This window comes from Acomys russatus, chromosome 25 (genome assembly GCF_903995435.1).
Source record: "Acomys russatus chromosome 25, mAcoRus1.1, whole genome shotgun sequence".
Classification (NCBI taxonomy): Eukaryota; Metazoa; Chordata; class Mammalia; order Rodentia; family Muridae; genus Acomys; species Acomys russatus.
The window spans coordinates 50,502,642-50,530,580 of record NC_067161.1 but is presented as its reverse complement, the minus strand read 5'-3'; the positions used below and the strand labels follow the sequence as shown (position 1 = coordinate 50,530,580).

The following is a 27,939-nucleotide window of genomic DNA, read 5'->3' as shown; positions in this document are numbered from 1 at the left end:
AATTGCAGAAGGCGGCAGCACTTCCTGTCTTCCCCTGGCTCCCAGACACCCGACCCCTGACCCCTTGCCCCCCACCCCCCTCCCATATTCCCCTTCCCTAGACCCATCCCTCCCCTTTTCCCCAAAATAAAATAAAGTAAAATAAAATCCCAGGAAAAAAAAAGTAAAAAGCCACAGTTAGACCTTCCACTCATGCAAACCGGCAAAGAAAAAAAAAAAAGGTGGGAGGTGTATGAAAGACAGGGTACGCACAGTAGAGTCCCCCTGCTTCTCCCCCCAAAAAACCACCTTTGAGAAGAAAAAAATGGAGAAAATAAATGAGAAATCAAATGGCATGGGGAGTTATGATGGGGCAGGGGTGACCCCAGCCCCTGCCTCAGGAGAGCGCGGCAGCCTGTGGCCCTGCATCCCTACAGCGGGTACTTGAGAGGGGCCCTGACTTTTGGAATGTGTGTGGGAGAAGATGGGGAGGGCGGAGGCCCCCAGTGGGTCTGTGTGTGCATGGGGGCGGGCAGGGGTAGGGGTTCTAAGGAGCAAGGGCTCGGAACCAGGAACCCAGCTCCCACGCCCCAGACCCCAGGTTCCTGGAGTCCAGGAGCCCTGATCTGGGGTACAGGGATACATGCAGAGGAGTGTCCCCCCTCCAATGGGCTAGATCCAGTTAGAAAGGAAATAAATAAGAAGGGTTAGGAAGGGAGGCCGGGGTGCGAAGGGCTCGGGCTATTCAGTCCAGACCAAGGGCCCAGTGATGGAGGCAGGGTGAGTCCAGGCCGAGGCAGGGCAGGAGTCAGAGCCTCTCTCGGGCTGGGACCCAGATGTAGGGGCCTGAGAGGTCCTCAATGACGCGCTTCACTTTGTGGTAGATCTCTTCAAAGCTGTCACCCTCTACGATGGCTGTGAGTGAGTGGGGCGGAGCAGGGCGTGAGGCCAAGGAGCGCAGAGCAAGCAGTGCCTCCTCCTCCTTCAGGAAGAGCCCACTGATGGGCACCTCCTCCCACAACGGCCCAGTAAGGCCGCCCCACCCAGTCCTGGCACAGACCCCGTACTCACGGCTCCCAGAGCTGGCTGGCCTCTCACCTGAGAAACACTCTGTGAACTCCTGCTCCAGTTTCGTGGCTCTGTCGAAGGCTTTCCGGGCTTGCTCCTCTGTGGCCCGCTTATTGATCTCTCTGCCAAGGGGGAGAGAGACGCAGACATGAGGGCTGGACCCTCTCTGCATTTTTACCTCCTCCATCCCGGCGTGCTAAGCCGCAGCTGGAGCACACAGCAAACCCTCTGGGGCTATAGATGAGCTCACGGCCGCCCACCCCATCCAGGACCTCTCTGGAATTCACCCTTCTGTCTGTTAGCCCCACAGAAGGGATCCAGACTCTAACTCTCATCTGCGTCTGAGGTTCTGATGTGCCCCAGCCTGTGTATGTCCCAGGAGGCTACTGAGAACTGTAGTCCTGCGTAGCCCAAGGCACAAGAAAGGAGGAAAGGCCTGCCATTGCTTCAAGCCCTAACTCCTCTCAACTCTCAAGCTGGCTCTTTGAGCATTGTGGGAGTTGCTGTCCAAGGTTCTAAGAGGACAGATCAAAGTCGGGGAGGCCTTGAGAGCCCAGGATCACAAGTGTAGGGAGCATAGGGGGAGCCCCCAGAACCATACTCACAGCACATTCTCCAGGGAGCGGGGACGGATGAAGATGGCGATAGGGTGCAGGTGGGCCGCCTGCAGCCGCCGCACGGCATTGGCCGAGACATCCAGGATGCAGTGCTTCCCCTGGGGGCCGGCGGGGTAGGTGGAGGGGGACCAGCAGGTAGCAGGAAAGGACAGACAGAGGTGCCAGGAAGAGACACAGAATATAGAAAGGTGGGGGCAGGAGGTTGGCCAAAGGGGAAGGGACAGATGCCAAAGGACATGTAGGCAAGAGACCAGAAAGAGGTATGGACAGAGTGACCATCAGAGAAGAAAGGAAAAAGGAAGATGGAAATCCAGGCACAAGAGGGCAAGGAAGGGGCAGAACAGGAGACAGGCCAAGAGGGGACCCAAGAGGCGACAATAGGGCAACGGCAAAAGGTGAGATGCAGAAGGCAACCAGGGCAGACAGGGAAAGACAGTAAAGGAAAAGGATAAAGAAATTAGGATAGAGGGAGGAGGGAGGAGGGAGGGGAGGACGGACAGAGGACAGACAGATGGAAGGAATGGGAGAGACAGATGGGAGGGAGGGGAGGCAGATGGAGAAAAGAGCCACGGAGGGAGGACAGGTAGTGTGGGGAGCAGTAGGGAAAAGGAGATTAGGGAGTGGGAGAGAGGGGAGTGGGGACCCCACATTAAAAAAGAAGAGGAGCAGAGGGGAGTCAGGGAGAAAGAAGGGAACAAATTGGGGAAGGCAACGCCACCAAAGGCAAAGCCCCAGGGAGAGGGAAGAAACGGGGAAGGAAAGGGAGCAGCAGAGGAGAGACGAGGACAGACGGGGACAGATGGCAGTGCGGCGCGCGGGGTCAGGAAGCAATGGACGCAGGCGGTCAGAGTTGCCCAAGAGGAGAAGGAGGTGGAGGAGCGGAGTGCAGACCCAGCAGGGAAAGAGACAGAGAGAAAGAGAGTTAGAGAGAGCTGGAGGGGGCAATGCGGTGGGCAGAGGGGAGGAGGAAGAGGGCACAGTGCCCGCCAGCTCTTACCTGCTCTGCTACTTCTCGCACAGACTGGACACTGGTCCCATAGAGGTGGCTGTTGTACTGGCCAGCCTCGATGAACTTGTGCGCCTGAATGTCCTTCTCCATTTTCTCCCGGGAGGAGACGAAGTGGTAGTCCCGGCCATCTACCTCATATTCCCGCTTAGGACGTGTCGTATCTGCCAAGAAGTCATCGCACCCCACAAAGATCTAACCACCACCCCGTAATACCAGCCTACATCAACCAGACACCCCCACCCCCACCCTCAGCCCTACCCCCAGACCACCCAGGGAGACAGAGACTAAGGTGGGGCAGAACTGCCACCCAGGGCCCTCCCAGGCTCTGGCCCAACCTTGCCAGCTGCACACATAGAAGTGGGCAGGTAGCTTTCTCTTCTCTAAAGCGATCTGTGTTGGACTTCCGGTGGTATGGCCCAGACAAAGTGAGACTCCTTGGGTCCCCCCACCAATTCCAACTCCATAAAGATCCAAGCCCCCGCCTCGCCCCGCCGTACTCACGAGGGACACAGGATCCAAACTTGTCGGGGAACTCAGAGAGAAGATCATCATTGGCACGGTCTTTGGTGGGCCCAAGGATAATGATGGGACGAGCGTAGTGCACTGAGGAGAAAGAGCTTGGCTTAGGCAGCAAGCAGAGCGGGTGGACAGGAGAAGTGAGGCTGGGGCCGAGGCTCACCTTCCATCTGCGTCACTGTCTCATAGCTCAGAACCGAGTCTTCTCGACCTGGCAAAAGACAGGGCATCTGCAAGACAGGGCTCCCAAGACGGGGCACCTGGAAGCCACCTCGCCTGCTGTCCCGGGAGTGTCGAAGGGAGCTCACTTCATGTTCTGCTCACCCCACAGCTTTCCAGTTAACCCCACCTACCCTGTGATCCAGAGCTGGAGCCCCAGTCCTAGAAAAAAAAGCAAGCCTTATGGTAGGTTCAGGATTTAGTTCAGAGACCAGCCCTACCACTTCCCCACCAGGCCCATCAGCTACCTTCCACCTACCTTGGCCTTTAACCTTGACCACTCTCGTCGCTCAACCCTGTGGGACACATAGAGGGAGAGCAGGAAATAGTAGGAAAATGCTCAGTGAGGTCCCCACCCTCTGGACCAGGTGACAGCCCCATCTTCCAGGAACACCTGGGCCCTACATCCCTCAGGGGGAAGTTCTCTCTCAGGGGTCAATGGGAGCCATGGTCCCCAGCAGGGCCTAGCACACTCCCAAGAGTCCCCTATTGAATGGCCACCCTGGTGGGGACCTTGTGAACTTCAAATGCCTCGCCTCCAGAAGGCTGCAGGGCCCCAGGAGCCTCTCCCCCGGAAGGCTGCAGGCCCAGGAGCCTCACCGCCGCTTGCTGGGAATGAAGCCAATGTCATCAGCCTCACTGTCAGAGTGGACCCGCCGCGCTTGCCACCACTCTTCATCACTAGCGTCAATTACATGAAGCACATCCCCAAAGCGGAAGCTCAGGGCCTGGCTCAAGAAGCCGCAGTCCTTGGTCTTGTCGTAATCAAACAGGGCCCTGCAGCACAAGTGACCATTGGTCAGGGCCTAGCTGAGGACTCCAGGAAGGGTGCACCAGCTCCCCCAGAGAACCCCGACCCAGGGCAAAGGATCTGCAACAAAGCTGATGGCACAAAGGAATCCCAAAAACTGTCTAAGGACAAAAAGTTCTGTGAAGTTTCTGAAAGAACAGCAGTGTATAGAGAAAATCCCCCAAGACCGGGTACCATTGTGTGGCAGTGAGAAGTGAATGACCCCAGGGGTCCACTAATTTCTAAGAGTAAGGGAGATCTTAGGCGTAGACCTCCAAGAAGGACCACAGCAAGCTCAGTGTAGGACATGGTGAATGTGACATGGCCATGGTCAACCCAATGGAGAGGGCCCAAGAACAACAGCCAGAATTGGTCTGAACCTCCAAGAAGGTATCAAGCCAGGCCAGACAGCTCTAAGAGCTGTACAGCAGAGGTCGGATAGGGCCAGCCAACTGGACAAAGAAGCAAGGCTGAAGGAGAGGGACAGAGAAAGAGAGAGGCAAGAAGAGGGAAGAGACCTCAATACCTTGGGAGGAAACAAGAAGAGGAATCATGAGAAAAGGAGCCCTGAGAGTAAATGCTCCTGAGAGTAAATACTCTTGAGGGTAAATGCTCCTGAGAGTAAATGCTCCTGAAAGTAAATGCTCCTGAGAGTAAATGCTCCTGAGAGTAAATGTTCCTGAGAGTAAATGCTCCTGAGAGTAAATGTTCCTGAGAGTATATGCTCCTGAGAGTAAATGTTCCTGAGAGTATATGCTCCTGAGAGTAAATGCTCCTGAGAGTAAATGCTACTAAGCAGACAGGAGGTGAGCTGAAGGGGATTTTCAGTGCCTACATAACATGCATGAAGCCAGGAGTCAAGTTCTAGCATGGGGGGGGGGGGGGGGTGAGGCGGGTAGGGCAGGGATTGATGAAAGGAAGGGAAAGAATTAAGAAAGACAGGAGGCAGGCACAAAAGAGCTGCAGCCCTTCCCACTGAAGCATCCCACAAGGGTGCCAAGCTGGAAGACCCAAAATATCCCAAAGCTGGGCATGGTGACAAATGCCTATAGTCTAAGGCTGGAAGATTATTGAGGCACAGGGGACTCAGCCTAGGCAACGAGGGAAAAAGAGGGAGAGAGGGAAGGCAGGATAGAGGGAGGGAGCCACGGAGGCCTGCTGTGTCAGGCACTGGCCTTGAGAGCCACTGGGAAAGTACTTGGGTGATCAGGGGCTAGAAGACAATTAAGACACTTGGGGCTATTTTTTCAACCAGATGATATATTCTAGAAAATCTATGCAGCCAAAGCCCACGGACCCCTGGCCAAGCATCACGTCTGGATGGGAAAATGGAAGGCAAGCTGGAGTTAGGGAAAGGGCTGTGTTAGCGATGAACACAAGCTCAGGGGGAGGCCTCAAGAGTCAGACCCACGAAGCTTCTCACCTGATATAGAACCCTCTCTTGGGGTTGCTCCGCAGGGACGCAGTCCCCGAGCCCAGGCTACTATTCATAAGCTGCTCTCGAAGATCATGGATCTTGGCCTCGAATCGGCTATACTCTGAGGAAGAACAGGAATGTTCTGCAACTCTCTTCCCATCCTAATGGCACACCCTTCCACCCTCACCCTGCCCCTGCCGAGGTCATCCATGAGCTAAAAAGTCAGTGCTGAGGACCGTCTCAGCCAGCAAGACACGCAAGCTTAGGCATGGTACCTTCTGGTTTGTACTGAGCGATGATCGTGACCGTCTGACCCGCGTTCTTCAGAGCAATAGCAGCCTGCTCATGGCTGGCATTACGGAGGTCAACGCCATTGACCTGGAAAGGGAGAAGAGGCTGTCACCTGGGACGGAAAGACAACAAATAGCCCTTGGGTCCGAGTAGGTCAGGGAGTGGTCCAGTAGGACCAGGCTCGAGCCCTTCGAGCCCCTCCCCAAAGGCATAGTACTCTTGGGGGGTGCAGGAGGGCAGTGTAGACCCTTGCACAGGCCTCTCTTACCGACAGGATCTGGTCCCCTTTCCGAAGCTCCCCACTAAGGTCAGCTGGACCACCAGCAAGGATAAAAGAGATGAAGATGCCTTCGCCGTCCTCGCCACCAACGATGTTGAAGCCCAGGCCTGTGGAGCCCCGATGGATCACAATCCGCCTTGGTTCCCGGGGGATGTCTTCCTCCCCCAGAAGGTCCTTGGCCACAGGGGAGTAGCGCCGAGGGGAGGTGGGGGTCATGGCTGTGGGGTAGTCAGTGCCCAAGTAGCTGCTATGACTGATCTCATTGTCCAGGTGCTGAGAATACGCTGACGGAAGATAGAAAAGGATGAGGTGAAAATGCAAGGGCAGTGGTACCCACCTGCCCGCCCATCCTCTCCACCACCCTCCCCAGCAGGAGACCAGAGCCAGGATTAGCCAAAGGAGTTGTCCTGCCAAAAAGTTATGTTGATGATCAGCAGCAGCAGCAGAGGTCAGAGATTTACAGATGACATCACAGGGTAAGGGTCATATGTCATAAGGTCATCCGTCTTTAGTATGCCAGGAACGGTGATGACAACAATGCCAACAGTAAATACTAGTATTATGCTTTTCAGACGGCCTTTCGGTTAAAGTGTCTCTCAGTCCATTAAATTCCTCTCCCTCATGCTCATTCATTTGGTATCTTTTGTTTGTTTGCCTTGTTTTTCCAAGACAGGGTTTCTCTGTGTAGCCCTGGCTGTCCTGGACTCGCTTTGTAGACCAAGCTGGCCTCGAACTCACAGAGATCCGCCTGCCTCTGCCTCCCAAGTGCTGAAATTACGGGCATGTGTATGGTGCCGGGCTTGTTTTGTTTTGAAATTGGGTCATTTATCTACAGTTTCCCCCCATATCTATGAGGGATCATCCTGCTTGTATCCCGTGGTCTTGCTTAACACGTGCCCCCTGTCTCAACTCCTTCCTCATTTTCCTAGCCTGGTCCTAGAGTCTTGAGCAGACAGGAATTCAGTGTGAAAATATTCTCCCAGGATGGTGCCCTGTACTTCCCACTGCATCACCTGGGTGTGGTACCAGACACTCTAGAGTCACTGGAGACGCCCAGCTACACAGTAAGACCCTGTCTCAAAAAAAAAGGGGGGGCGGGGTTGGGGAGCTAGCTGCCTGTCTTTCCATAATTGGCAAGTTCTGGTGTCATCAGTCTGGTCTGCCCATTACAGTGTGCTCTGCTTTAACCTAAGTCCTTGCAGCCATGTCTAATTCTGATATTCACAGGGACTGCACAATGTTAATGTTCTACAATCATTAGTGAGATTTTTATAAAGGACTGTCCTACCTGTTGAGCACTGTGTCCCACCCCACTATCTCACTCAAGAGGGTGCTGCACACTGAGGCTGGTGTGGGCTACATGGTGACTTTGAAGGCAGCCTGGGCTATATGAGACCCTATCTCAAAACACAAATAGTAGAGAGCTGGAGAAATTGCCCAGGGGTCCTGAGTACCACCTGCTCTTTCAGAGATTCTGAGTTCAATTCCCAGCAACCACATGGTGGCTCACAACCATCCATAATCCATATTGTGATCTGACGCCCTCTTCTGGCCTGCAGGTGTACATACAAATAAAGCATTCATGTACATTAAATAAACAAATCTTTTTAAAAAAAAAAATAGTAACAATAAGAAAATGTGTGTGTGTGCGCGCACACACACACACACAAGAACTGCTGTACTGCAATCTTATGGTTAGTCTGTGATACGGTTTACATACGAAGGAGAGGCGGATAATTTATCTCTCCACTACTTGCACTTTCAGGAAGAAAGGTATGCCTCTAGGCAACCCAGCATCCTCCAAAGGTAACAAGGGGAAACTTTTTTGTAGTGAAGATGGGACCCCAGGCCTTGCTCATCCAGACACAATCACTGCCTGACAGCTCCCCAGCCCAGCCCAGCCCAGCTGACCACAGTTCCATTTGAGTTTTACTTTCAAGTCAGAATCTCACTCCATTGCTTCTGCCTGGCTGAGCTCAGGTGACCCTCCTACTTCAGTGTCCTGAGTAGCTGAGTCTACAAACACCCACCACCAGGTCTGATTCCCAACTTTTCCTTAGGTGTTATTATGACCTCATGTGTTTTGCATACGAAATTCTAAAAAGCCAGGAAAATCCTCTTCAACAATGGCTCCTGTGTCTGCTGTGACTCTAATACTCTTGGGTCCCTTCCTTAGAGCCCTCTAGTGTGACAATATTAAAGCTCATCTTACACATTTATATTTTTCTTTCTCTGGCTTGGTTGGTTGGCTGTTGTGGTGGTGCTGGTGGTGTGTGTGTGTGGTGTGTGTGTGTGTGTCTGCATGTACATTACTGAGCATGCACAAGGATGGAGGCTAAGGCAGACTTAAAGTGTCTTCCCCAAAATCATTCTTTATTTTGTTATTATTCACTTGTTTATTCATTACTTATTTCAATACAGGATTTCACTATGTAGCTCTGGTTGTCCTAGAAGTCACTAGGCTACCCTTGAACTCACCCCACTGCCATCTGCCTCCTGAGTGCTGGCATTAAATGTGTGTGTTACCTCGCCTAGCTCCACCTCACTTTTGGAGGCAGGGTCTCTAGCTGAACTTAGAGCTCACAGGTTCAGCCAGGCTAACTGACCATTGAGCTCCAGGACGCCACCTGTCTCTGCACCACTCCTCAGGATGGCGGGCGTGCACCACAGCACCCAGCTTTTTAGGTGGGTGTTAAAGGCCAAGCTCTATCGCTCATGCTTGTGAGGGAAAACACTTTACTGAGTGAGCCATCTCCCCAGAACTGTTTTAAGTTACTTTTCAGTTCAGGGTCTCATGTAGCAACCCCTTGCCTCCACCTCCTGGCCACAACCAGCATGTGCTGTAACACCCAGTTCAAGCCAGCACTGGGGATAAACCCCAAGGGCTTCATGAACACTGTGAGAGCACTCTGCCCTCCCAGCCATTTTTTGGGACAGGTTCTACATAGTTCAGACTTCCTTCTTATGCTCAGTCCCCCTACGTCAGCCTCCCAAGCCCCAGGACCACAAGTCTATACTATCCCCTCCTGTCTCTGGTCTTACGCTTCTTGCCCAAGACTGAAAATCATTCTTTCCCTAATGAGCCCAAGTTAATTTTGGTAAATTTAGAAGTAGGACCAGAGGCCGGGCAGTAGTGGCACATACCTTTAATCCCAGCACTCTGGAGGCACAGGCAAGCTCTCTGAGTTCAAGGCCAGCCTGGTCTACAGAGCAAGTCCCTGGACAACCAAGGCTACACAGAGAAACCCTGTCTTGAAAAATCACAAAACATCAAAAAATAAAAAAAATTTTAAAAAGTCCCAGAAAGCTGGACAGGATCACACACCTGCAATCCCAGCCCTAGGAGGCTGAGGCAGGGGACTTGTTGGTTCAAGGGCAACCTTGGCTACAAAGTGAGACTTTGTCTCTAGAGAAAATGTCAAAACAAATAGTATCATTAAATGTGAATATGGCCTAAGCGTGTTTCACATTTGATGAAGGAAATATCTCATTCTCTCCAAAAAAAAAAAAAAAAAAAATAGCTACTCTCCCACACGTTTTTCCAATTGAACTTTAAGATGCAGCATAAATTCCAGAGATAATACTGAAATTCTGATTAGGATTCCATGAAATGTATAATTTGAGGAGGGTTGAGATCTTTCACACAGTAAGATTTTTCCATACAGGCTCAGTGGATAAAGATTCCTCCCAACCAAGCCCGACAGCCTGAGTTTGATACCCAGTACCCCATGGAGGAAGAAGAGAGCTGACTCCTAGCAATGGTCCTCTGACCTCTCCACACTCACTATGTGTGAGCCTGGGAGTGTGCATGTGTGCATGCACAAACACACACACACACACACACACACACACACGCATGCACGCACACGCGCGCGCACACACACGCACAAATTAATGTAAAAATAGCTTTAAAATGTTTTCCATCCAGAAATATTATTTTATACCCTTCAGTAAAATTTCATCATTTTTGCCAGGTGATGGCGCACACCTGTTATCCCAGCACTAAGGAGGCAGAGGCAGGCGGATCTCTGTGAGTTCTAGAGGCCAGCCTGGTCTACAAAGTGAGTGCCAGGACAGCCAAGGCTACACAGAGAAACCCTAACTGGGGGTGGGGTGTCATCATTTTTAATGGGCATGGTGGCACCCAGCTGTAGACCCAGGACTAAGGAGGCAGAGGCAGGTGGATCTGTGGATCTCTGTGAGTCCCAAGTCAGCCTAGTCTACATAACAAGTTCCAGGCCAGCCAGAGCTATATAATGAGACTCTATCTAAAAAGAAGAAAAAAAAAAAAAAAAATTCCGAGACATGGTTTCTCTGTGTAGGCCTGGCTGTCCTAGACTCATTTTGTAGACTAGGCTGGCCTCGAACTCACAGAGATCCACCTGCCTCTGCCTCCCGAGTGCTGGGTGCCATCACGTCCCACTAATTTATTATATTTCTGGTCAAATGGCAAAAATATTCCTTTTCTGTGTTCCCCACTCTAACTATAACAATCAAAATGTTACGACAAATTTAGTCTAACAAAATTATCCTGGTTGAGAATTACACTGCTTTAAAGTAAAATAAAACAACGTTTGAAAACAGAGAAACTGAGGATGGAGATGGCTCAGCACTGGCTGCTCTTTCAGAAGACCCTGGTTCAGTTCCCAGCACCCACATGGTGGGTCACAACCACCTAAGACTCCAGTCCAGGCAATCCAGCCCCTGTAACACACGTCTAACTTGCTTGGGCACAGGCTGCCACACAAGTGGCACACAGATACACATGCAAGCAAAACAATTACACACATTTAAAACAAAATAAAGGTGTCTTAAAAACAAAGTCTTACAAGCTGGCCATGGTGGCAGGCAGATCTCTGGGAGTTCAAGGCCAGGCTGGCTACAAAGCAAGTCCAGGACAAGCAGGGCTCTGTTAGACAGAGAACCCCTGCCTCGAAAAACAAAAATAAACAAACAAAAATCTTACAAAAGAGAGAAAGGAAGGAGGGAAGAAGTCTGGCCGGGCATGGCAGCACAAGCCCGAAATCCCAGCACAACCCAGATCATAGTTGGTATGGCAGTGCATAGCTTTAATCCCAGCATTGGGATGGGGTGAGAGCCCAGGCAGGTGGATCTCTGAGTTAGAGTCCCAGCCAAGTCTACATAATTCCAGGACAGCCCAGAGCTACATAGTGAGACCCTGCCTTGAAAAACAAAAACTAAAACTAAAACTAAAACAAACAGGTCATGGGATGGGTGAAATAGCTGGACAGGTAAAGGTGCTCGCTACCAAGTTGGATGGCCTCAGTTTGAACCCCAGAGCCGACATGGGAGAAGGAGAGAACAGATTTTCACAAGTTGTCCTTTGACCTGCGTGCGCGCGCACGCGTGCACACACACACACACACACACACACACACACACCATGGCATGTCCATACCCACACAAATATACACAGAGAAATAAGCCAATGTTTTCTCTAATTTAAAAAAAAGAATTGGTGTAACAAGGCCACGCATGATGTTACACATCTTTAGTCCCAGCACTTGGGAAGCTGGGTTCGAGGCTAGCAGGTTTCCATAGTAAGTCCAGGACAGCCAGGGCTACACAGAGAGACCCTCTTTATTTAAAAAAAAAAAAAAAAAAAAAAAAAAAACAAGCATGGTGACACACGTGTAATCCTAGCATTCAGGAGGCTGAGACAAATGAATTGGCACAAGTTCAAAGCCAACCTGGCCTACATAGGGACTAGCTAGAGCTACATAGAGTGACCCTAACAAAAAAAGAAAGCAAGGAAGGAATTGGAGCCCTCTGGGTTCGTTCCTTAATAAACATATGTTGAGTCTACTCAGAAGAGGAAGGGTGGGGGAACAAACTACTGGGCTGTAAGACCCAGGGTGTAATTCAGGGGCGCACATTCGCTCAGCACCAGCACACATGGCCCTGGGTTCCGTCCCCACCACTTTTGTAAGAAAAAAAAAGAACAAATAAATAATTTGTTTTTGTTTTTGTCTTTTTCAAGACAGGGTTTCTCTGGGTAGTCTTGGCTGTCCTGGACTCACTTTGTAGACCAGCCTGGCCTCGAACTCACAGAGATCCTCCTGCCTCCGCCTCTCTGAGTGCTTGCTGGGACTGCTGGGATTACAGGCATGTGCCACTGAGTCTGGCTGGTAATTTATTTCTTAGTTATTGCAAGTTTTTGGTTAGTAAGAAATAGCAGCACCACCATGGAGAAACTGCTGGAAGGCAGTGACGACTCACAGCAGTAAGTGACGCGTTGGCCTAACTGCTGGAGGACTGGCCACACGGCTGCGCTTACTAATATCGAGTCTCCTGTGGCCCCTGGTACTCACTGTGTCACAGCACCTCTACTCCTGGGCTCACTGAAGGTTTGCATTTGAAAATAGATGTTGAGTGTCTCGTCAGTTGACTTTCACATCTGTACTTGAACTTCTCTCTTTCTTTTTTTTCTTTTTTAAAAAAAAAATTTTTTTTAAAGGGTCTCATCTCACTGTGTAGCCCAGGCTGGCCTGGAACTTGCAGTCCTCCAGCCTCTGGCTCCAGAGTGCTGGAATTACAGATGTGGTCCACCACACCCGTCCTTCTCAGTGTTTTAATACATTGAATCGTTTTTAAGAGGTTTTCAATTATTAAGCCACCTTTGGTTTTCTCAAACAAACATCACTCTGTGGCAGTGTTATCCTCTTAATGGCTGCTGTGCATGGGTCCCTACCAGGGTGTTCTGAACTTACACCTCCATTCAGGAGTACAGCTGGCCTCTACGGCCCCCTTCCACGATGTCTCTGTGGCCTTGTGAACTATTGTTACTAAAGAAATGTGAAGCCTTTGTCCTTTTCTCTCCCCCCGCCCCTTTTTCTCACAGTCTCAAGTAGCCCGGGCTGGCCTCAAACTTGCTATGTAGCCCAGGATAGCCTTGAACTCCTGACCTTCCTGCCTCTACCTTCCAAGTGCTGGAAAAGTCAGTATGTCCCATCACGGCAGGCTCTTGTCCTACATTTTGTGCATGGGGGATGAGAGGGTAGAGACAAGGTTTCTCCGTGTAGTCCTGGCTATGCTAGAACCAGTTCTGCAGAAGCAGACTAGCCTCAAACTCAAGAGATCTGCCTCTGCCTCAGTAGTGCTGGAATTAAAGGCATGTACCACTGTGCCCAGCTCTTTCCCTACATTTTTAAAGAATGTAAAAATTATCGGTTACTTGAGGACTTGATCAGAACCATGAGACCAAGTGGGCTTTGTGTCTCCTGGACAAGAGGACACCCATGACGGGTGTCAGTGCTTCTCCGCAACTGGTTTTCCATCTCTTCTCCAGCCACCACAATGACCAAAGGTTGTGGTCACCTCATGGAAATAGGCCACAGGGGCTGTCACGAGTGCCACAGGGGCTGTCATGGGTGCCACAGGGGCTGTCACGGGTGCCACAGGGGCTGTCACGGGTGCCACAGGGGCTGTCACAGGTGCCACAGGGGCTGTCATGGGTACCACAGGGGCTATCATGGCTGCCACAGGGACTGTCATGGATACCACAGGGGCTGTCACGGGTGCCACAGGGGCTGTCATAGGTACCACAGGGGCTGTCATGGATACCATAGGGTTGTCATGGATACCATAGGGGTTGTCATGGATACCACAGGGACTGTCACGGGTGCCACAGGAGCTGTCACGGGTGCCACAGGAGCTGTCACGGGTCTGCCTATCTTAGGAATCACTAGGATGGGTCTTGGGGAGCTTCGAGGTTTGGAGGGCTCTCACAGGTTGTGATGTCTGGGGGAGCATAGCTGTCACTCAGGTAGGCATTGCTGGGCTTGGCCACCTTTAGGTAGACAACGTCATATGTGTTCTTCAGGGCTGCCACGGCATCCTCATGCATGACGTCTTCGAGCCCCACACTGTTGACCTGGAGAGTCAACGGAAGCAACGCTCAGACAGTGCCAGAAATGAACCACAGCGGCTAGGGTCAGGCAGTGAGGACCCCGAAACCCCAGGATTCAGGCCCTCACCGCCAGGATCTTGTCTCCGATCTGCAACCTGCCATCCTTGTGGGCAGCACCTCCTTCGATGATTTTCGTTACGTAGATGCTGTTATCTCCTGGGATGTGCTGGTTCCCAACGCCCCCCGCAATGCTGAAGCCAAGTCCTGGGTGATAGGAGGGAGAAGTGGCTGCCTCTGGGCCTGGGGAGCAAGGTTTGGAGGCAGGAAAAAGCAGGGCGGTCGGGACAGGGCGGGGCTGAGGGGTTTCCACTACCTTTAGGCCCTTTGATGAGCTTGATCTCCATGAGCTTTTCAGCTGGGGGTTTCCGGCGCATGACGTAGAGGCGCACGATGGAACCTGCCTCCTTGAGAGCCTCCACCGCAGCTGAGTGGGTCACCTCCCGAACATCCACTTCATTTACAAACAGGATGCTGTCGTTAACCCTGGGAACAGCAACGTGATCCTGAGCTAGGAGCTTCCTACTGCCTGGCCACCCCTTTCCAGGCCACTAGCTTTCTCTCTTTTTTGGTTTTTCGAGACACGGTTTCCTCTGTGTGGCCTTGGCTGTCCTGGACTCACTCTGTAGACCAGGCTGACCTCGAACTCACAGCGATCCGTCAGCCTCTGCCTCCCGAGTGCTGGGATTAAAGGCGTGGGCCACCACCGCCCACTACTACCTTTCTAAACCCTGTCTTCTCTCCCCACCTGAGGCGGCCATCTTGAGCCGCAGCCCCACCAGGAATGATCTTGGTGATAAAAATGGATGGGTCGTCACCGATGTGCGGGTTGTCGGTGCCACCTGCGATGCTGAAGCCCAGACCTGAGTTACCCTGGGAAAAAGAGGAGAAGAAGGTCAGCTCCCCTGACTGCTTGACTCCGTCAGGGGAGCAGGGAGAGAACGGGATTGGAACGGGACGGCTAGAACACACAGGGACCGAGTTGGGTGCCTGGACGCCTAAAACACACAGGCACAAAAAAAAAACCAGAAACAATGGCCCAGAGGCCAGGGACCTTGAGCGGAGGGGCTGGTTCTCACCCTTTCCAATGTGATCTCCTCGTATTCCATCTCCCCCTCTGTCCCGTTCACCTGCAACTCCAGCACGGGCAGAAACACAAACACAGTGAGACAGACATTCAGGCCAGAGGACGTGTTCCTCCCCACACAGGGCTCACTTCTGCCCTTCTGCTAGGACCCCAGTCCCAAAATCTAAACAACTCACATATCCCGGGGCTTCTAGGGTGTCCGTGTTGACAATCACAGGGGGAGAGTTGGCCTGTAAGAGGACACAGAAGACAAAAAGCCACCTTAGCCTTGACTCCAGAGGGAGTGCATAACTCCTGTGCCCTACCAATCTGGATCCCCTTTTTAGCTATGTAGTCAGCCCAAGGACCCAGCCTCAGTCTACATTACACACACATGTACACGCACGCGCACACACACACACACACACACACACACACACACCCCTCTGCCCACCCCAGGCCCCTGTATATTTAAGGAGGTGTATGAGAAGAGAGAAAAGAGAGAGACAGCCAGACGGAGTGGGGAACAGCAGATGGTAAAGAGTGGGGAAACGGGGAGCATGCTGGGGGGGATGCTTCTCACCGGATGTAACACTACAGGGTGTTACATGCATTCCGTGCTACGTATTACACCCCAGGTTCAGGTCCACTAGGCCCTGCTCTCCCATTTGCGGCCCCTTTCCTGTCTTTGTACCTTCACAATCATCCAGATACCTTGATAATCCTCCCCCAAATGTATCCCTCACCCTCACCTTGGCACTCATTTGCTCTAAATCTTGCGCCATGAGAATCCGGGGTTTCCCCAGCTTCTGGTCCCTCCCTCTCTCTCACCCACCCGCCATCCAATCCACCCCTTCCTCCAGGGACCAGGTTGCCTAGCAACAGTATCTAAGACCAGCCAAGACCTGGGGAGACCCACCTCCAGGAGGCCCGGTAGTCAGGACAACGGGTGGGGGAGTGGCCTATGGTAGGACAGACTTAGTGATTCCAGTCTCTCAGGCTTTGGACCCGCCTACCGCTAGCCGGGCCAAGAGGCCTGGAGGAGTCTACTGGTGGGCGTGGGCGCAGTGCATCCTGAATAACCTGCCTTTCTCTCTCCTTTGAGCCCCACACGACCTAAGCCGTGCAAAGAATATCAGGAAGCCGCAACGGTAAAACGGCATCCAAAGCCTAGCCTCTTCTTCTACTGCCTTCCTCTTCCCAGCCCCCACCCCATTAAGAAAAGGGTTAAAATGAGGCGTGCCCTGGTCCCTGACGTCAGTGTCCTCAACGCAGCCAGGTCTCTAGCTAAAGTGCAGGGCGGGGCCAGCCTTAGAATTGTCCTAGGGGCTTCCCAATTGCCAAGGCAACCGAAGCCACGTCTCTATGGCAATGAGGTGAGGCTGCCAAGAGACTCCTTCCGGGGGTCCCCAATCTATTTCCTCCTTAGACAAATATTTGAAACAGATCAAGCACAAGGGTTCCTAGTCCCCTTCCTAAGTTCTCCCTCTCCTATAAAGGCCTCTCTTCTCTCTTACTGCTCTTCCTCAAAGCCCAGAAATTCCCAGGCATTTCAGGCCCCATAACCGACTGTCATCTCCCCCTCCAGGCAAACGCTGCTGTCTAGCCAATAGTCACTGGCTGCGAAGTCATCCACAGTCTCGCCCTCCGTGGCACACATCCTCAGACCCATCACCCTTGTACTACAGCGTCTGCCCACACCCAATCCACTCTCCCTGACTATTCTTTGTCTCTTCTCTCATCCCACACCCTCTCCTAGATCCTTGTGCCTAGCCTTCAGTTTTCCAAAATCTCCCAACCGCAGTCGCCATTCTCCACCCACTTCCGTGTCCCCACACCAGCTTTCGGCTCTACCCTTTAACAGTCTCCTGTCCTCACCTGCCACCTCTCTAAAGAGAGGACTTCGTTATTCTCCTGCTCAGCCCCATTCCTCTCCCAGCCCCCGGCCAAAGCCCTGTCCCGAGACCTGACTGGCGGTTTCTGCTACCACCTTCGCAGCCACTCCCTGAGCTCTGGTACCACCATCCCCTCACACTGTGGCATGACAGCACCTCGCTTTCCTCCCCAGCCAAGACATAATGGCCTCGTTTTTCCGAAAGGCATCTGGAAACTTCCTTAACTTCTTGAAGCCACAGAGTTACACACACACACACAAAAGCCTCCCAAGCTGCTTCATGAGCAACCCAATTCCATTCTTGCCCTCATGCCTTCCCCTCCCTCTGCCACTTCCCTGCCTCATCCCTTGGCTCACACACTTCCCCCCACCTTCTCAGTGAAATGTCAGCCACTGGGGTCCCCCTTCCTAGAGCATCCTACACTCCTGGCCCCTCAGTATTCTCCTCAATCTCACAGCTTGTGTCCCTAGAAGAGGAGACTGAGAGAAAGTGGGCTGGAAAATAAGAGGCCTCTCAGGGCTGGAGGGGGAAAAAAGCATACTGTGAGCACAAAGGGGGAGGGGGCGGGGAACAGGTGGCCATATATAATATTGGGGACAGGAGGTGACTTCAGAAGGAGGTATGGGTGGAGGTGAGACCAAGAAGAAGGAAAAAGACAGACCATCAGGGAAGAGGGAAACTGGGAAAGAGATGCGGGAACTGTAACAGACATAGGACCGGCTGCTCCAAGCAGGAGAGGATTGATCGGGCCACAGAGGCCTGGGCTGAGGATCGGAGAGGGGGAAGGAGATGCATGCGTGGGAGGGAGAGAGAGACAGCATCAAGAACCAGCCAGCCAGCCAGCAGGGAGGGAGAAGGGGGGCACAGGAGAGGAGCAAAGGCTGTGGCACAGGAAGAGGCAGAAAGGACCAAGACTCGAAGTCTCAGTCCAGCCAGATGGAAAGAGCTGGAGACACAGGAACAGGCAGAGCCAGGCCCAGAGGCGGAGGTTGGGGGAGGAGGTGGGGAATGGGAGCAAATGAGGGCACCAGGCGCTTGGAACAGAGCTCTGGACACAGAAAACTGAAGTGGGGGTTGGGGGTGTGAAGGAATAAAGCGCGGCCTGGCCTTGGGGGCACTTTTTGGGGGATCCATCTACCCTCTCAACATACCAAACACACGCAAGGGCACATGCATTCTGGCCTTAGGCTCCGAGCCCACTCCCACTAGCCTGGCCTATTTCTCTTCTGTGAGACCCAAGTGTTCCCAGCATCCATCCCAGGAATCCAGAAGCACACACACCCCCACCCCAGCCACAGGAGCCCAAAATCCAGATGCCAGGCCACCCTCAATCTTTTCCCCCATAGCTCTTGCCCTACCGGCCCTTGGGGATTTGCTGCAGCTCCGAGGCTTCCGAGGGCCGCACTGGGGAGGGGGCCGCCAGGGTCTCCTACCTTGAGGGGGGAGAGGTGGGCGTGGCCCACGACCCCGTGGACGGCCTCGAGGTGGGACAAGTTCCTCTCCGCCACGTGCACCAGCTCGGGGGCGTTTACCTGGTTGGGGAGGTGGGCCGGGCTGTGCTCCAGAGGGGGCGTGTCTTCATCTTGGTAGCGGTATTTCTGGGGATGGGGACCCAGGCAGCGTCATTGGGCTAGCCCAGCGCCTTGGGCTCCAGGCGCCCGCCCCGACCGCCTCCTTTTCCCTTAGCAGTGCAGTGCGGAAGGCCCTGGGGCCTGACCAGCTCCTCCCCCTCCCCCCTTCCCTCTCCTCCAGCCCATTGGCTCCCCTCTCTCCACCCTCCCAACAGTCCCCTCTCCAGCCAAGGCCTCAGCACACCTCTCATCTCTACCCAAGTCCAGGCTCTGTCCTCCAACTTCCTACTTCTCACACCCTAGGGCACTGGCCCTTTACCTCGCATCCCCACCACCGTCGTCTTCACACCATTCCCAAGCAAGCTTTCATCTTCCACTCCATCCTCTTAAAAGTTCTAGCAGCCGAAGCTTGCACCCTCACTTATCCCCAGGCTCTTTGTGTGCGTCACCATTTCCCACTCCCACACTCTTACTTAGTGGCCCCTGCTCTGCACTTTCCCCTTATCTTATCACCCCCATTTCCCCCCACAAGTAACTGGCTCTCCAGCACCTTGCATGCCTGAAACAGGCACCAAAGTCAGGGACTTCAGCTAGAAGGGACTTGCCTTTAGCGGCCCCTGGGCAGGACAAAGCTGAGCCTGGCCCACCCCTTCCTTCACTGGTCTCCCTCGTCCCCGTGTACTCAGCAAAGGGGCCCCAGAAGCTAGCCAGTTAATCCGGATATACTAGGCAGGGATGGGACGGGGGGAGGGTGGGAGCAGAGGGAGGACGGCGGGGGAGGGGTCGCAGATGGCGTCAGCCCCCACCCCGCTGAGGAAGAGGATGCACTGCTGAGACTGAATGACTGTTCTCCCTCTGAGTTTTGGAGGTAAAAGACCCAACGTGTCTCGCCCTGCCCAATCAACCAGCGGCTAGGACAAGATCCCTCCTACACCAGCAACAACAGTAAACGAGATTAGCGGGGAGTCAGGGGGGGGGGGCAGCAGTGAAGGGCAGTAAGTCAGCCTGGCTCCTTCCGCACCTGCCCCTACTATGCCATTCTAGGCCCCTGGGCTCCAGAGTTGACGCCCACAGCAGCTGACCTGTCAAAACTCCAGACCCAGAGAAGAAGGAAGGAGCAGGTCTCTCTCAGGGACTGAAGAGAACAGAAGGGCCAGCACTCGGGAGGCAGAGGCAGGCGGATCGCTGTGAGTTCGAGGCCAGCCTGGTCTACAAAGCAAGTCCAGGACAGCTAAGGCTACACAGAGAAACTCTGTCTCGAAAAACCAAAGGGGAGGGGCAAAATAGGTGGGGGCTACTCCACCTGAGCAGACTTTCTTCCCAAGGTCTCTGGGAAACTGGGGGTATCAACATTTGGAGGGCAACAGTGGCAGGATCAAGTGGAAGGAAGGAAGGTCCATCAAGGACAGTTACTGCCTGATGCTAGAGACAATGATGGGTCAAGCTGACTGTAGATTAAGGACATAGTAAGAGATCAGGGGAGGCAAATGGTCCTGTCAGCAAAAGACTCTCATACCAGGACCCAGCAGGCTAGTGTTAAAGCAGCCCTCTGAGCATGATGGCGCACGCACACCTTTAGTCCCAGGGCTTGGGAGGCAGAGGCCTTTAATCCCAGGGCTTGGGAGGCAGAGGCCTTTAATCCCAGTGCTTGGGAGGCAGAGGCCTTTAGTCCCAGGGCTTGGGAGGCAGAGGCCTTTAATCCCAGTGCTTGGGAGGCAGAGGCCTTTAATCCCAGGGCTTGGGAAGCAGAGGCCTTTAATCCCAGGGCTTGGGAGGCAGAGGCCTTTAATCCCAGGGCTTGGGAGGCAGAGGCAAGCAGAGCTCTGACAATTTGAGGCCAGCCAGGTCTGTATAGAAAGTTCCAGGACGGCCGGATTACATAGCGAGACCCTGTCTTAATAAATAAATACAGTAAACAAACAAAAACACTCTACATGTTTGAAGTGTTAAGGAAGGAAAATGTGGCTCACCAAGTACGGGTCACAGACTTAGAGAATGCTAAACCCTAGGTGTCGATGCCGTGGGCAGACAAAAATATAGTGGGGGAAAGTCTGGCATGGTAGAATACATTTAAATCTCTGCTCTCTGGAAGTAGAGGCAGAAGGGTTAGAATTTCAAGGCCCCCCGTGGCTACTTAGTGAGTTCAGATCCAACCAAAACCCTATCTTAACCCTCCTCCCGAAAAAAGCAAGAGAAAAGGAAAGTAGGGAGAGCACAGGCAACACGGCCCTCCCCGAAGGCAGCGGGTCAGCAGCCGCCCTCCCTGAAGGCTGAGCTGCCCTGGGTCAGCAGCCTGACCGCTGCAGGGATAACGCCCCAGAGCCGTAAATGCCAGCAGGAGTTGCCCCAAATTCCCTGCAAAATAGATTAAGCAGGACCAAAACTTGCACCTCCCAAGTTTTGGAGACTGGGGAGAACTTGAACCCAATGTCTTCACAGTCACCCACACTTAACAGGAAATTTCGACATCTCAGGGACTGCCAGGTGCACCAAAGAAAATGGAGGCAGGAGGGGAGACGAGCATCATTTATTCTAGATGGGGGAGAATGATGATCCTTCATCATAGCGAGTCTCCCTGTTCCACCCCTATGGTGGGGAGGGAGGGACACGTGCCTGGCACTAAAGAAAGGGCTCTGGAGACTGAGAGACAATGTGAGGGAGAATGGGGAGCCTAAGTTCTCAAAATGTAGCTGGTCGAGTTAGGGCCTCTGCTCAGTCCTGGGAATTTTACACTGAGAAAGGGCTCTAAAGGGATAGGCATGGTAGGACAAGTCTGACATTGCAAACATGGGGGTGGGGTGGGGAGGCAGACCCCTCTCGGTCCTGGGTTACAGCCTAGCTGAAGCCAAACAGGAGGGAGGCCACATCTGCTATAAGCCACCGAGACGCAGGGCCCTGACTGGCACTCCATGCTATTGGGGCAAGTCTGTACCCCCAATATATTAGGGCTTGAAACAAGGATGGGACCCGAGAGTAGGGCTCGAATGATGTCCCTGGTGTTTACTCCCCCTACCTTCAAAGCCCCAGCTGCACAGAATGACCCGGGGCCGGGTGTTGCACCCCAAATTTAGAGGAGTGTGGGTTAAAGTGAATGACAAGAGGTAGAACCCACTGCGCCCGCTTTCAAGAAGTTGCAACCCAGAGAGACCCCACGCCAAGCAGAGGGAAGAGCAACAGCATTTGAAGCTCGCATCCTGAGATTGGGGGGGGGGGGTGACTGGGAAGAGGGAAGCGGGCCGGATCCCGTACCGCGGCACGTACCACGCAGAGACACATGGAGGCGAATCTGTTCCGAGCCGACATGGAGAAAGGGGAGGGGGGCTAAGGGGAGGGTATGGATGGGATAGCAAGGGTGCTGGGTTGGGGGAGGGGGAGGGGTAGAGGGGGCGGGGGCTGCGGCGGCCGCGGCGACAGGAGGCTGCGGCCAGGGAAGGGGGGGGCGGCGCCTGCGCAGTACGGGAGAGCGTCATGATGGGACAGAGGGTGAGGGAGACCCTCTTGGCTACCAACTTCTTCCCCGCTGTCTTCAACTCCCCACGGTCTACTCTTATTTCAACGCCTCTACAAATGCTGGCGCTTGTAAAAAATTTAGCAATTTATCTTTCTGGTTCTCAGGGACCCCCTAATTCCATCTAACTCTCCACCACCCCCAAAACACTGGACTTCTAAGTATTACAAAACCCCACTGTGAGCCAGGCATGGTGGCGCACGCCTTTAATCCCAGCACTTGGGAGGCAGAGGCAGGCGGATCGCTGTGAGTTCGAAGCCAGCCTGGTCTACAAAGTGAGTCCAGGACAGCCAAGGCTACACAGAGAAACCCTGTCTTAAAAAACAAAAAAACCCAACCAAACAAACAAACAAAAAAACCCCAAAAACGCACTGTGGCTCTCATCAGTATTATATACTCTTAGGCCACAGGGGAGGCAGCAGCATTTCTCCCTACCACTTCTGAGAACTATTGGGAATCTCACAAGGCCCCACTCTAAGCCTCTTGCTGTAAACATCCAGTAAGATTCCAAAGCATCTGACAGAGTGCCTGCAGACCATCCACCCCACAGCTAGACAGTGGCTCTTCAAGAGTTTAAAGAACCACAGATCTTCAATGTGCCCTGAAACTGATATGCCCTTTAAATCATTCCTTCAGAAATCCAATCTGAGCTGGGCGTAGTGGTGCACACCTTTAATCCCAGCACTTGGAAGGCAGAGGCAGGTGGATCGCTGTGAGTTCGAGGCCAGCCTGGTCTACAAAGTGAGTCCAGGATAGTCAAGGGTACACAGAGAAACCCTGTCTCGAAAAAAACCAAAAAAAAAAAGAAGTCCAATCTGTCCCCCAGGCCACCACTAGTGTGGCCACCACTAATGACCCTAACATTAATATATTGCCTTTGGCTAACAAACATCCAAATAAGGTCTCTTCAAATTTTGTTTGGAGTTTCCTTCTCCAAATTACTAAACTGAATGATATATATTCCTAAGTCACCAACCTCCAAATCTCACCAGGACCCAATTTTGAGTATTATTTAATCTGCCTTAAAGCAAATCTTCTAAATCCAATTGCAGTCTTCTCAAATTATTCCCAAACTCTTGCCTTATGTTAACAAATATTTTATCTTTTACTTAAATTTGTATTACATTTATTTGTGTGTGTGCCACAGCATGTGTGGGGACGTCAGGACAATTTTAGGGGGAGTTGGTTCTCTCCTTCCACTATGTGAGTTACAAGGATTCAACTCTGGTCATCAGGCTTTGACAGCAAGTGCCTTTGCCCACATCGTTATGTGGTTGAGGGTGACCTTGAACTCCTGACCCTCCTGCCTCCACTCCCCACAATCTGGGATTACAGGCATAAACCACCATATCTAACTATTCTTTGCCCTTCATATTAGTAAACTACTTCTTTTCTGGTGGCTCCCCCGCCCCGCCCCCTGCCCCATTTCAACATCTTCTCTGTGATTCTGAGCTACATTTTTGTTGGAAGATTTGCTCCCAAATATATATATATATATATATATATATATATATATATATATATATATTTTTTTTTTTTTTTTTTTTTTTTTTTTAAACACTCAAAAGGGGAAGGAAAATAAAATACCAGGCTAAACATGGTGGTGCAGGTCTTTAGCCTCAGCACGCAGGAGATAGGCAGGCCAGCCTCTGTGAGGCCCAGGAAAACCTGGCCCACATAGTGAGACCCTGTTTCAATATAATAATTTTATCAATGACCTGGACTGCAATTTACAGTGGCCCACAAATCTTTCACAATGCCCTAAACCGTCTGTTGTTTCAGTCTTCCATCCTTTCCCAAACTCCTGAACTTGCCAGTTATCTCTCCCAGACATCCAGTGACCGTCCACCTCTCTGTAAGGGTTCTCCCCAAATCAGCTGCCTACAGTGTATAAAATTCCCACCTAAGGCAAAAGGCATTAAGGGGCTCTAGAGAATCTGTTAGGTAAGACCCCAAGATGAATCCCTACATCAGTGTCCTAGTTTCATATCTAAATAAATGCATGGATCCTCAGAAAGAACCAATGCCAAACGGGCTTGGACTCAAAATTCTTTTTTAGCGTAGAAAACACATAGGCTTTGCTACTCCACCAGTAGGCGCTATGTACTATTAAGACCCTCTCCCATCCCCCATTTCCTTTTTCCCTCCATTTTCCGTTTCCCCGTTGCCCGGCAACGCAGCAACCAAGGACTTTTCCGTCGCCTAGCAACTGTCTCCCTGGAACATAGAACTGAGGTAGGAGGGGTACTCTGATGAAATCTGAACAGGCCTCCATCTTAGGAAAATCGAGACGTCATATCTTCAACCCACGGATTCTCCTTTCCTAAGACCCTCCGCATCCCGCAGTTACTTGGACTGCGGCCACACGAACCCAGTCTCCTTTCCGTACAGGAACCACACCCCGCCCCTACCGGGTCAAGTCCCGCCCTCATTTTGGTCCGGCAACCTAGTCCCTCCCCTTTCTGAGGGTTGTCGCCCGCCTCCTCCGATAGAGTAAGCCGACCCCGCCCACCTGCTCTGTGAAACCACGCCCTCTCCGCTTCCCGCCCGTTCGCTCCCCCGGCCTCGCCCACACTCTCCTTCTGCCACGCCCCTGCCGACCAATGAATGAAGCTATTGGCCACATTGCCCCGCCCCCAGCGTCTTAGTTTTGCCCAATAAAGACCACCTAGAGGGCTTAACACCTTCGCCTCCGGGGCCCCTGGCCAAATAACCCCTATCTTTTCCCTACTTTTCCCCCAGCCCCCATTTGTTCTGCTCCGCCCTCCTCCACCCTCGCCCGGCCCTCTAGTCCGCTACGCAACTTCAGTCGTCGCGGGTTACCATGGCAACTGCGGCAGCAGCACGGGGAGAAGGGGGAGGGACGGGGGCGGAGTGGGAGAAAGCTGCTCAGAGATAGAGATACTGGCAGAGATCTGGGTACCGAATAAGACTCAGTGATAGCTGTAAAGCAGTTTTCACAGAGCACAGGGCTGAGCACGAATTAAATATTCAATAAATGTTCCTTAAATTACCGCAGCAGTTTATAAATATAGGCAGCGAAAGATGGGAGGGCTATCAAACAGACTAGGATAGCTCAGTGACTACAAAGGCTGAGCACTCCCAATCCCACATCCCCAGCATTTTCGTAGGGCAAAAGCCATGTGCCCCCTGCTGGTTCTTCCTGAGCCTTCGGCGACTGGCCTGGATTGAGTGGAACCACAACTCCCAACAGTCCTTAGGACAACCACACTCTACCACTGAGAGATCTTGTACCTCAAGGCCTTATGGGAGTTGGAGTCCCTCCATCCTGAGGCTGACAAGTTTTCTGGCCAATGAATGTGGCTAACCTGGGTCTCCAAACCTCAGTAAGGCCCGAATGCATGATCCTCTCTGCAAACCCCCTGCCTCCAGGGATGCTCAATCATGTGCTCCATCGAACACACATGAGTGTGGAGCAGAGAAATGAATAAATACATCCAACCAGAATAGTTACCAGTGCAGGCAAGCCCCTCGCCCTTACTGGCGTCCGTGTGTTCACATGTTAGAAGCAGAACCCACACATTTCAATGGGCTTTCTATATACATCTGTACACAGGTGACAACAGCTAGGGAGACAAGGCCAAAGATCAGGCCTAAGGGCAGAGGATAACAAGAGCATAGGCAGACACTGACTGAAGGAGGGCCAGAAAAACTGAGGCACAAAAATCCACTGAAAACTACAGGAAGCAACCTAGAAGAAAGCCCAAAACCCACAGAACATGAGAAAACCAAGCAGCCCTGTAGATGAGTTGAGCGATATGGAGCTAAAGCCTTTAGCCCCCAATCTCTAATCATGGTCACACGTGCACAATGCATGTGTATACACATGTGTGAGTTTGTGGCAGGGAACATGTGTGTCCTCAGCTTCCTCCCATAAGAAGCTGCAGTTCCCACTAAATATAACCCCCTCCCCAGCCTGTGACTCACCCGGACCCCGCCTCCCCCGGCCCCCACTTCCTGTCCCACCCCCCCAACCCCCAGCTGCCTGCCACCCAAGCTCCCACCACACACCAGGCTTTCAGCTTGCCAGTCCCAGAGTCTGGGAGCAAACGACCTAAGGCTGCTTGGGTTCTGGGTCCCAGATCTCCCATTGATTCCAGGCTCTAACCATAGGGACACCGTGTACCCCCGCGTGGATCGCGGCTCTGCTAGCCCTGCCCTCCTCCTACACCTTTTTTATCCCAGTGGCCTCTGTACCCCATAAGTCTTCAGAGACTCTTAGGTCCAGGTGTCCCCCCAAGAGTCGGGGTAACAATCTCCCCACATCTGCTCTTCTGGTTCCTTGACCAGGGCTGGATGAAATTTGGGAGATGGGACTACTGGGCACCTGCCTTGGCTACCCCCAGATTTTGTGCTACCCACATGGTCCCCCTCCTCGTCTGCCTTCTCCCTACCCTCACCACAAACATCTCAGCTTTCCCAGCCTTCTAGCACCTATGGGAGTCACCCAAATCCGAGTCCCACCTGGCCCGTTCTCCCAGGGAGATCTGTAGCAGGCCCATCCCTCCGACAACTCCCAGGTCAGTCTATTCCACATAATTAAACTCTAAATTAACGAATCCTTTAAGTCAGGAGTATCCCAAACATATCTGCCCCAAGATGGTCTATTTCCTGAAGGCCCACCCTTACCTGCCAACTGACACCCCCACATAAGGCAGTCACTCACAACTGGTAACCTTTAGCCTCATGCCAAGAGAGCCCCAAAATTGGTCTATCTCCAGAAACCAGCGTTTTTTGCCCAGGAAAGAAGACACCCCGCACCCCCGACACACACACATAGCCCACCTTCCCACATATACGAGCAGAACTCCCATGTGATCCAGGCAGGCTTCTCCTTAAATACATTGCCCTCAAAACAGTGCTGGTGAACACCAAAGCTACCATGTCACCCCCAAAACCAAATTCTCCTTGTCTCTATAGGTACAAAATGATCACTCCAGGAGGCACCTGTGGCCAAATCTATCCTTTTTCTCAGATGTGAACCCCAAAACTAAATTGTGACCCCCTCTAATATATCTTACTTAAGACGTTCTCACGCCAGTGTCTGCAGCCCTAGATAAGGCCTAACAACCCCACTCCACAGACCCATCACCTGCTCCCCCTCCCCACTGCACCCCCCAATCGTGCTTACCTTGGTTGTCACTATACAGAGACAGTCCATGTTGGGGGGCCTGGCCGCGGCGGCGAGTAGGGGGCTCTGACTTCATTGGAGTTTTGTTCCTCCCCTCGGTGGGTTCTCACCCCTCCCCCCTCCGCACCCCACTTTTGCAGGGGGGGCCAGGATGGGGGGAGGGGTGAGAGGGGAAGGAGAAGGTTGGAGAAGAGGAGGGAAGGGGAACGTGGAAGGGAGGGGGGACCCTAAAAAGGGCTCCCCAGTGGAGGGGAGAGGGCTGGAGGAGCACACCTCGATTCTCAGGAGGGGCAGGGGCACCGGGGGCTGGCAGCCCCGGAGTTCTGGGGCTGGGGCATGAGCTGGGGTGGGGGAGGGGAGCTGGATTTCGGGAAGCCCCGGGGTATGCGGGGGTCTTGCCAAACGGCCAGGGGCTAGGGGCCGTGGCGGGGGAGTGGGGTGGGGGGGGTTGGAGATGGCAGCGGCCGATGAAGCCGCGGAGCCGAGGAGGGAAGGGGAGAGAGGAGGAGAGAGGAAGCAGGGGAGGGAGGGAGGGAGCTAGGAGCCAGAATGGGGGGGTGCCTTGGCAGTGTTAACTCCTTCACTGCCGGCAGGAACCCGGATAATGGGAAAGGAGATAGAATCCCAAGAAGAG

General features: G+C 52.8%; 1 protein-coding gene across 5 annotated transcripts; it reads right to left on the bottom strand.

Moving 5' to 3' along the window:
- Nucleotides 1–108: 108 nt before the first annotated feature.
- On the bottom strand, nt 109–27,748 carry Dlg4 (discs large MAGUK scaffold protein 4). Of its 5 annotated transcripts, none has more exons than XM_051168004.1 (20): nt 27,306–27,748; nt 18,508–18,672; nt 15,377–15,430; nt 15,193–15,243; nt 14,862–14,986; nt 14,430–14,599; nt 14,184–14,320; nt 13,936–14,080; nt 6,175–6,470; nt 5,891–5,993; nt 5,622–5,736; nt 4,009–4,185; nt 3,668–3,704; nt 3,543–3,570; nt 3,353–3,400; nt 3,175–3,276; nt 2,662–2,834; nt 1,653–1,762; nt 1,078–1,169; nt 109–894 (listed from the first exon to the last, which is right to left on the bottom strand). In XM_051168004.1, exons 1-20 carry the CDS (start codon nt 27,333–27,335, stop codon nt 788–790), a joined length of 2,265 nt encoding a protein of 754 aa, XP_051023961.1. In that variant the 5' UTR covers nt 27,336–27,748; the 3' UTR covers nt 109–787. The 5 variants fall into 5 exon arrangements, with proteins under 5 accessions (XP_051023961.1, XP_051023964.1, XP_051023960.1 ...); XM_051168007.1 differs by having other exon boundaries at nt 18,607–18,672; nt 27,306–27,747; XM_051168003.1 differs by lacking the exon at nt 27,306–27,748 and adding an exon at nt 21,907–21,963.
- Nucleotides 27,749–27,939: the final 191 nt, after the last annotated feature.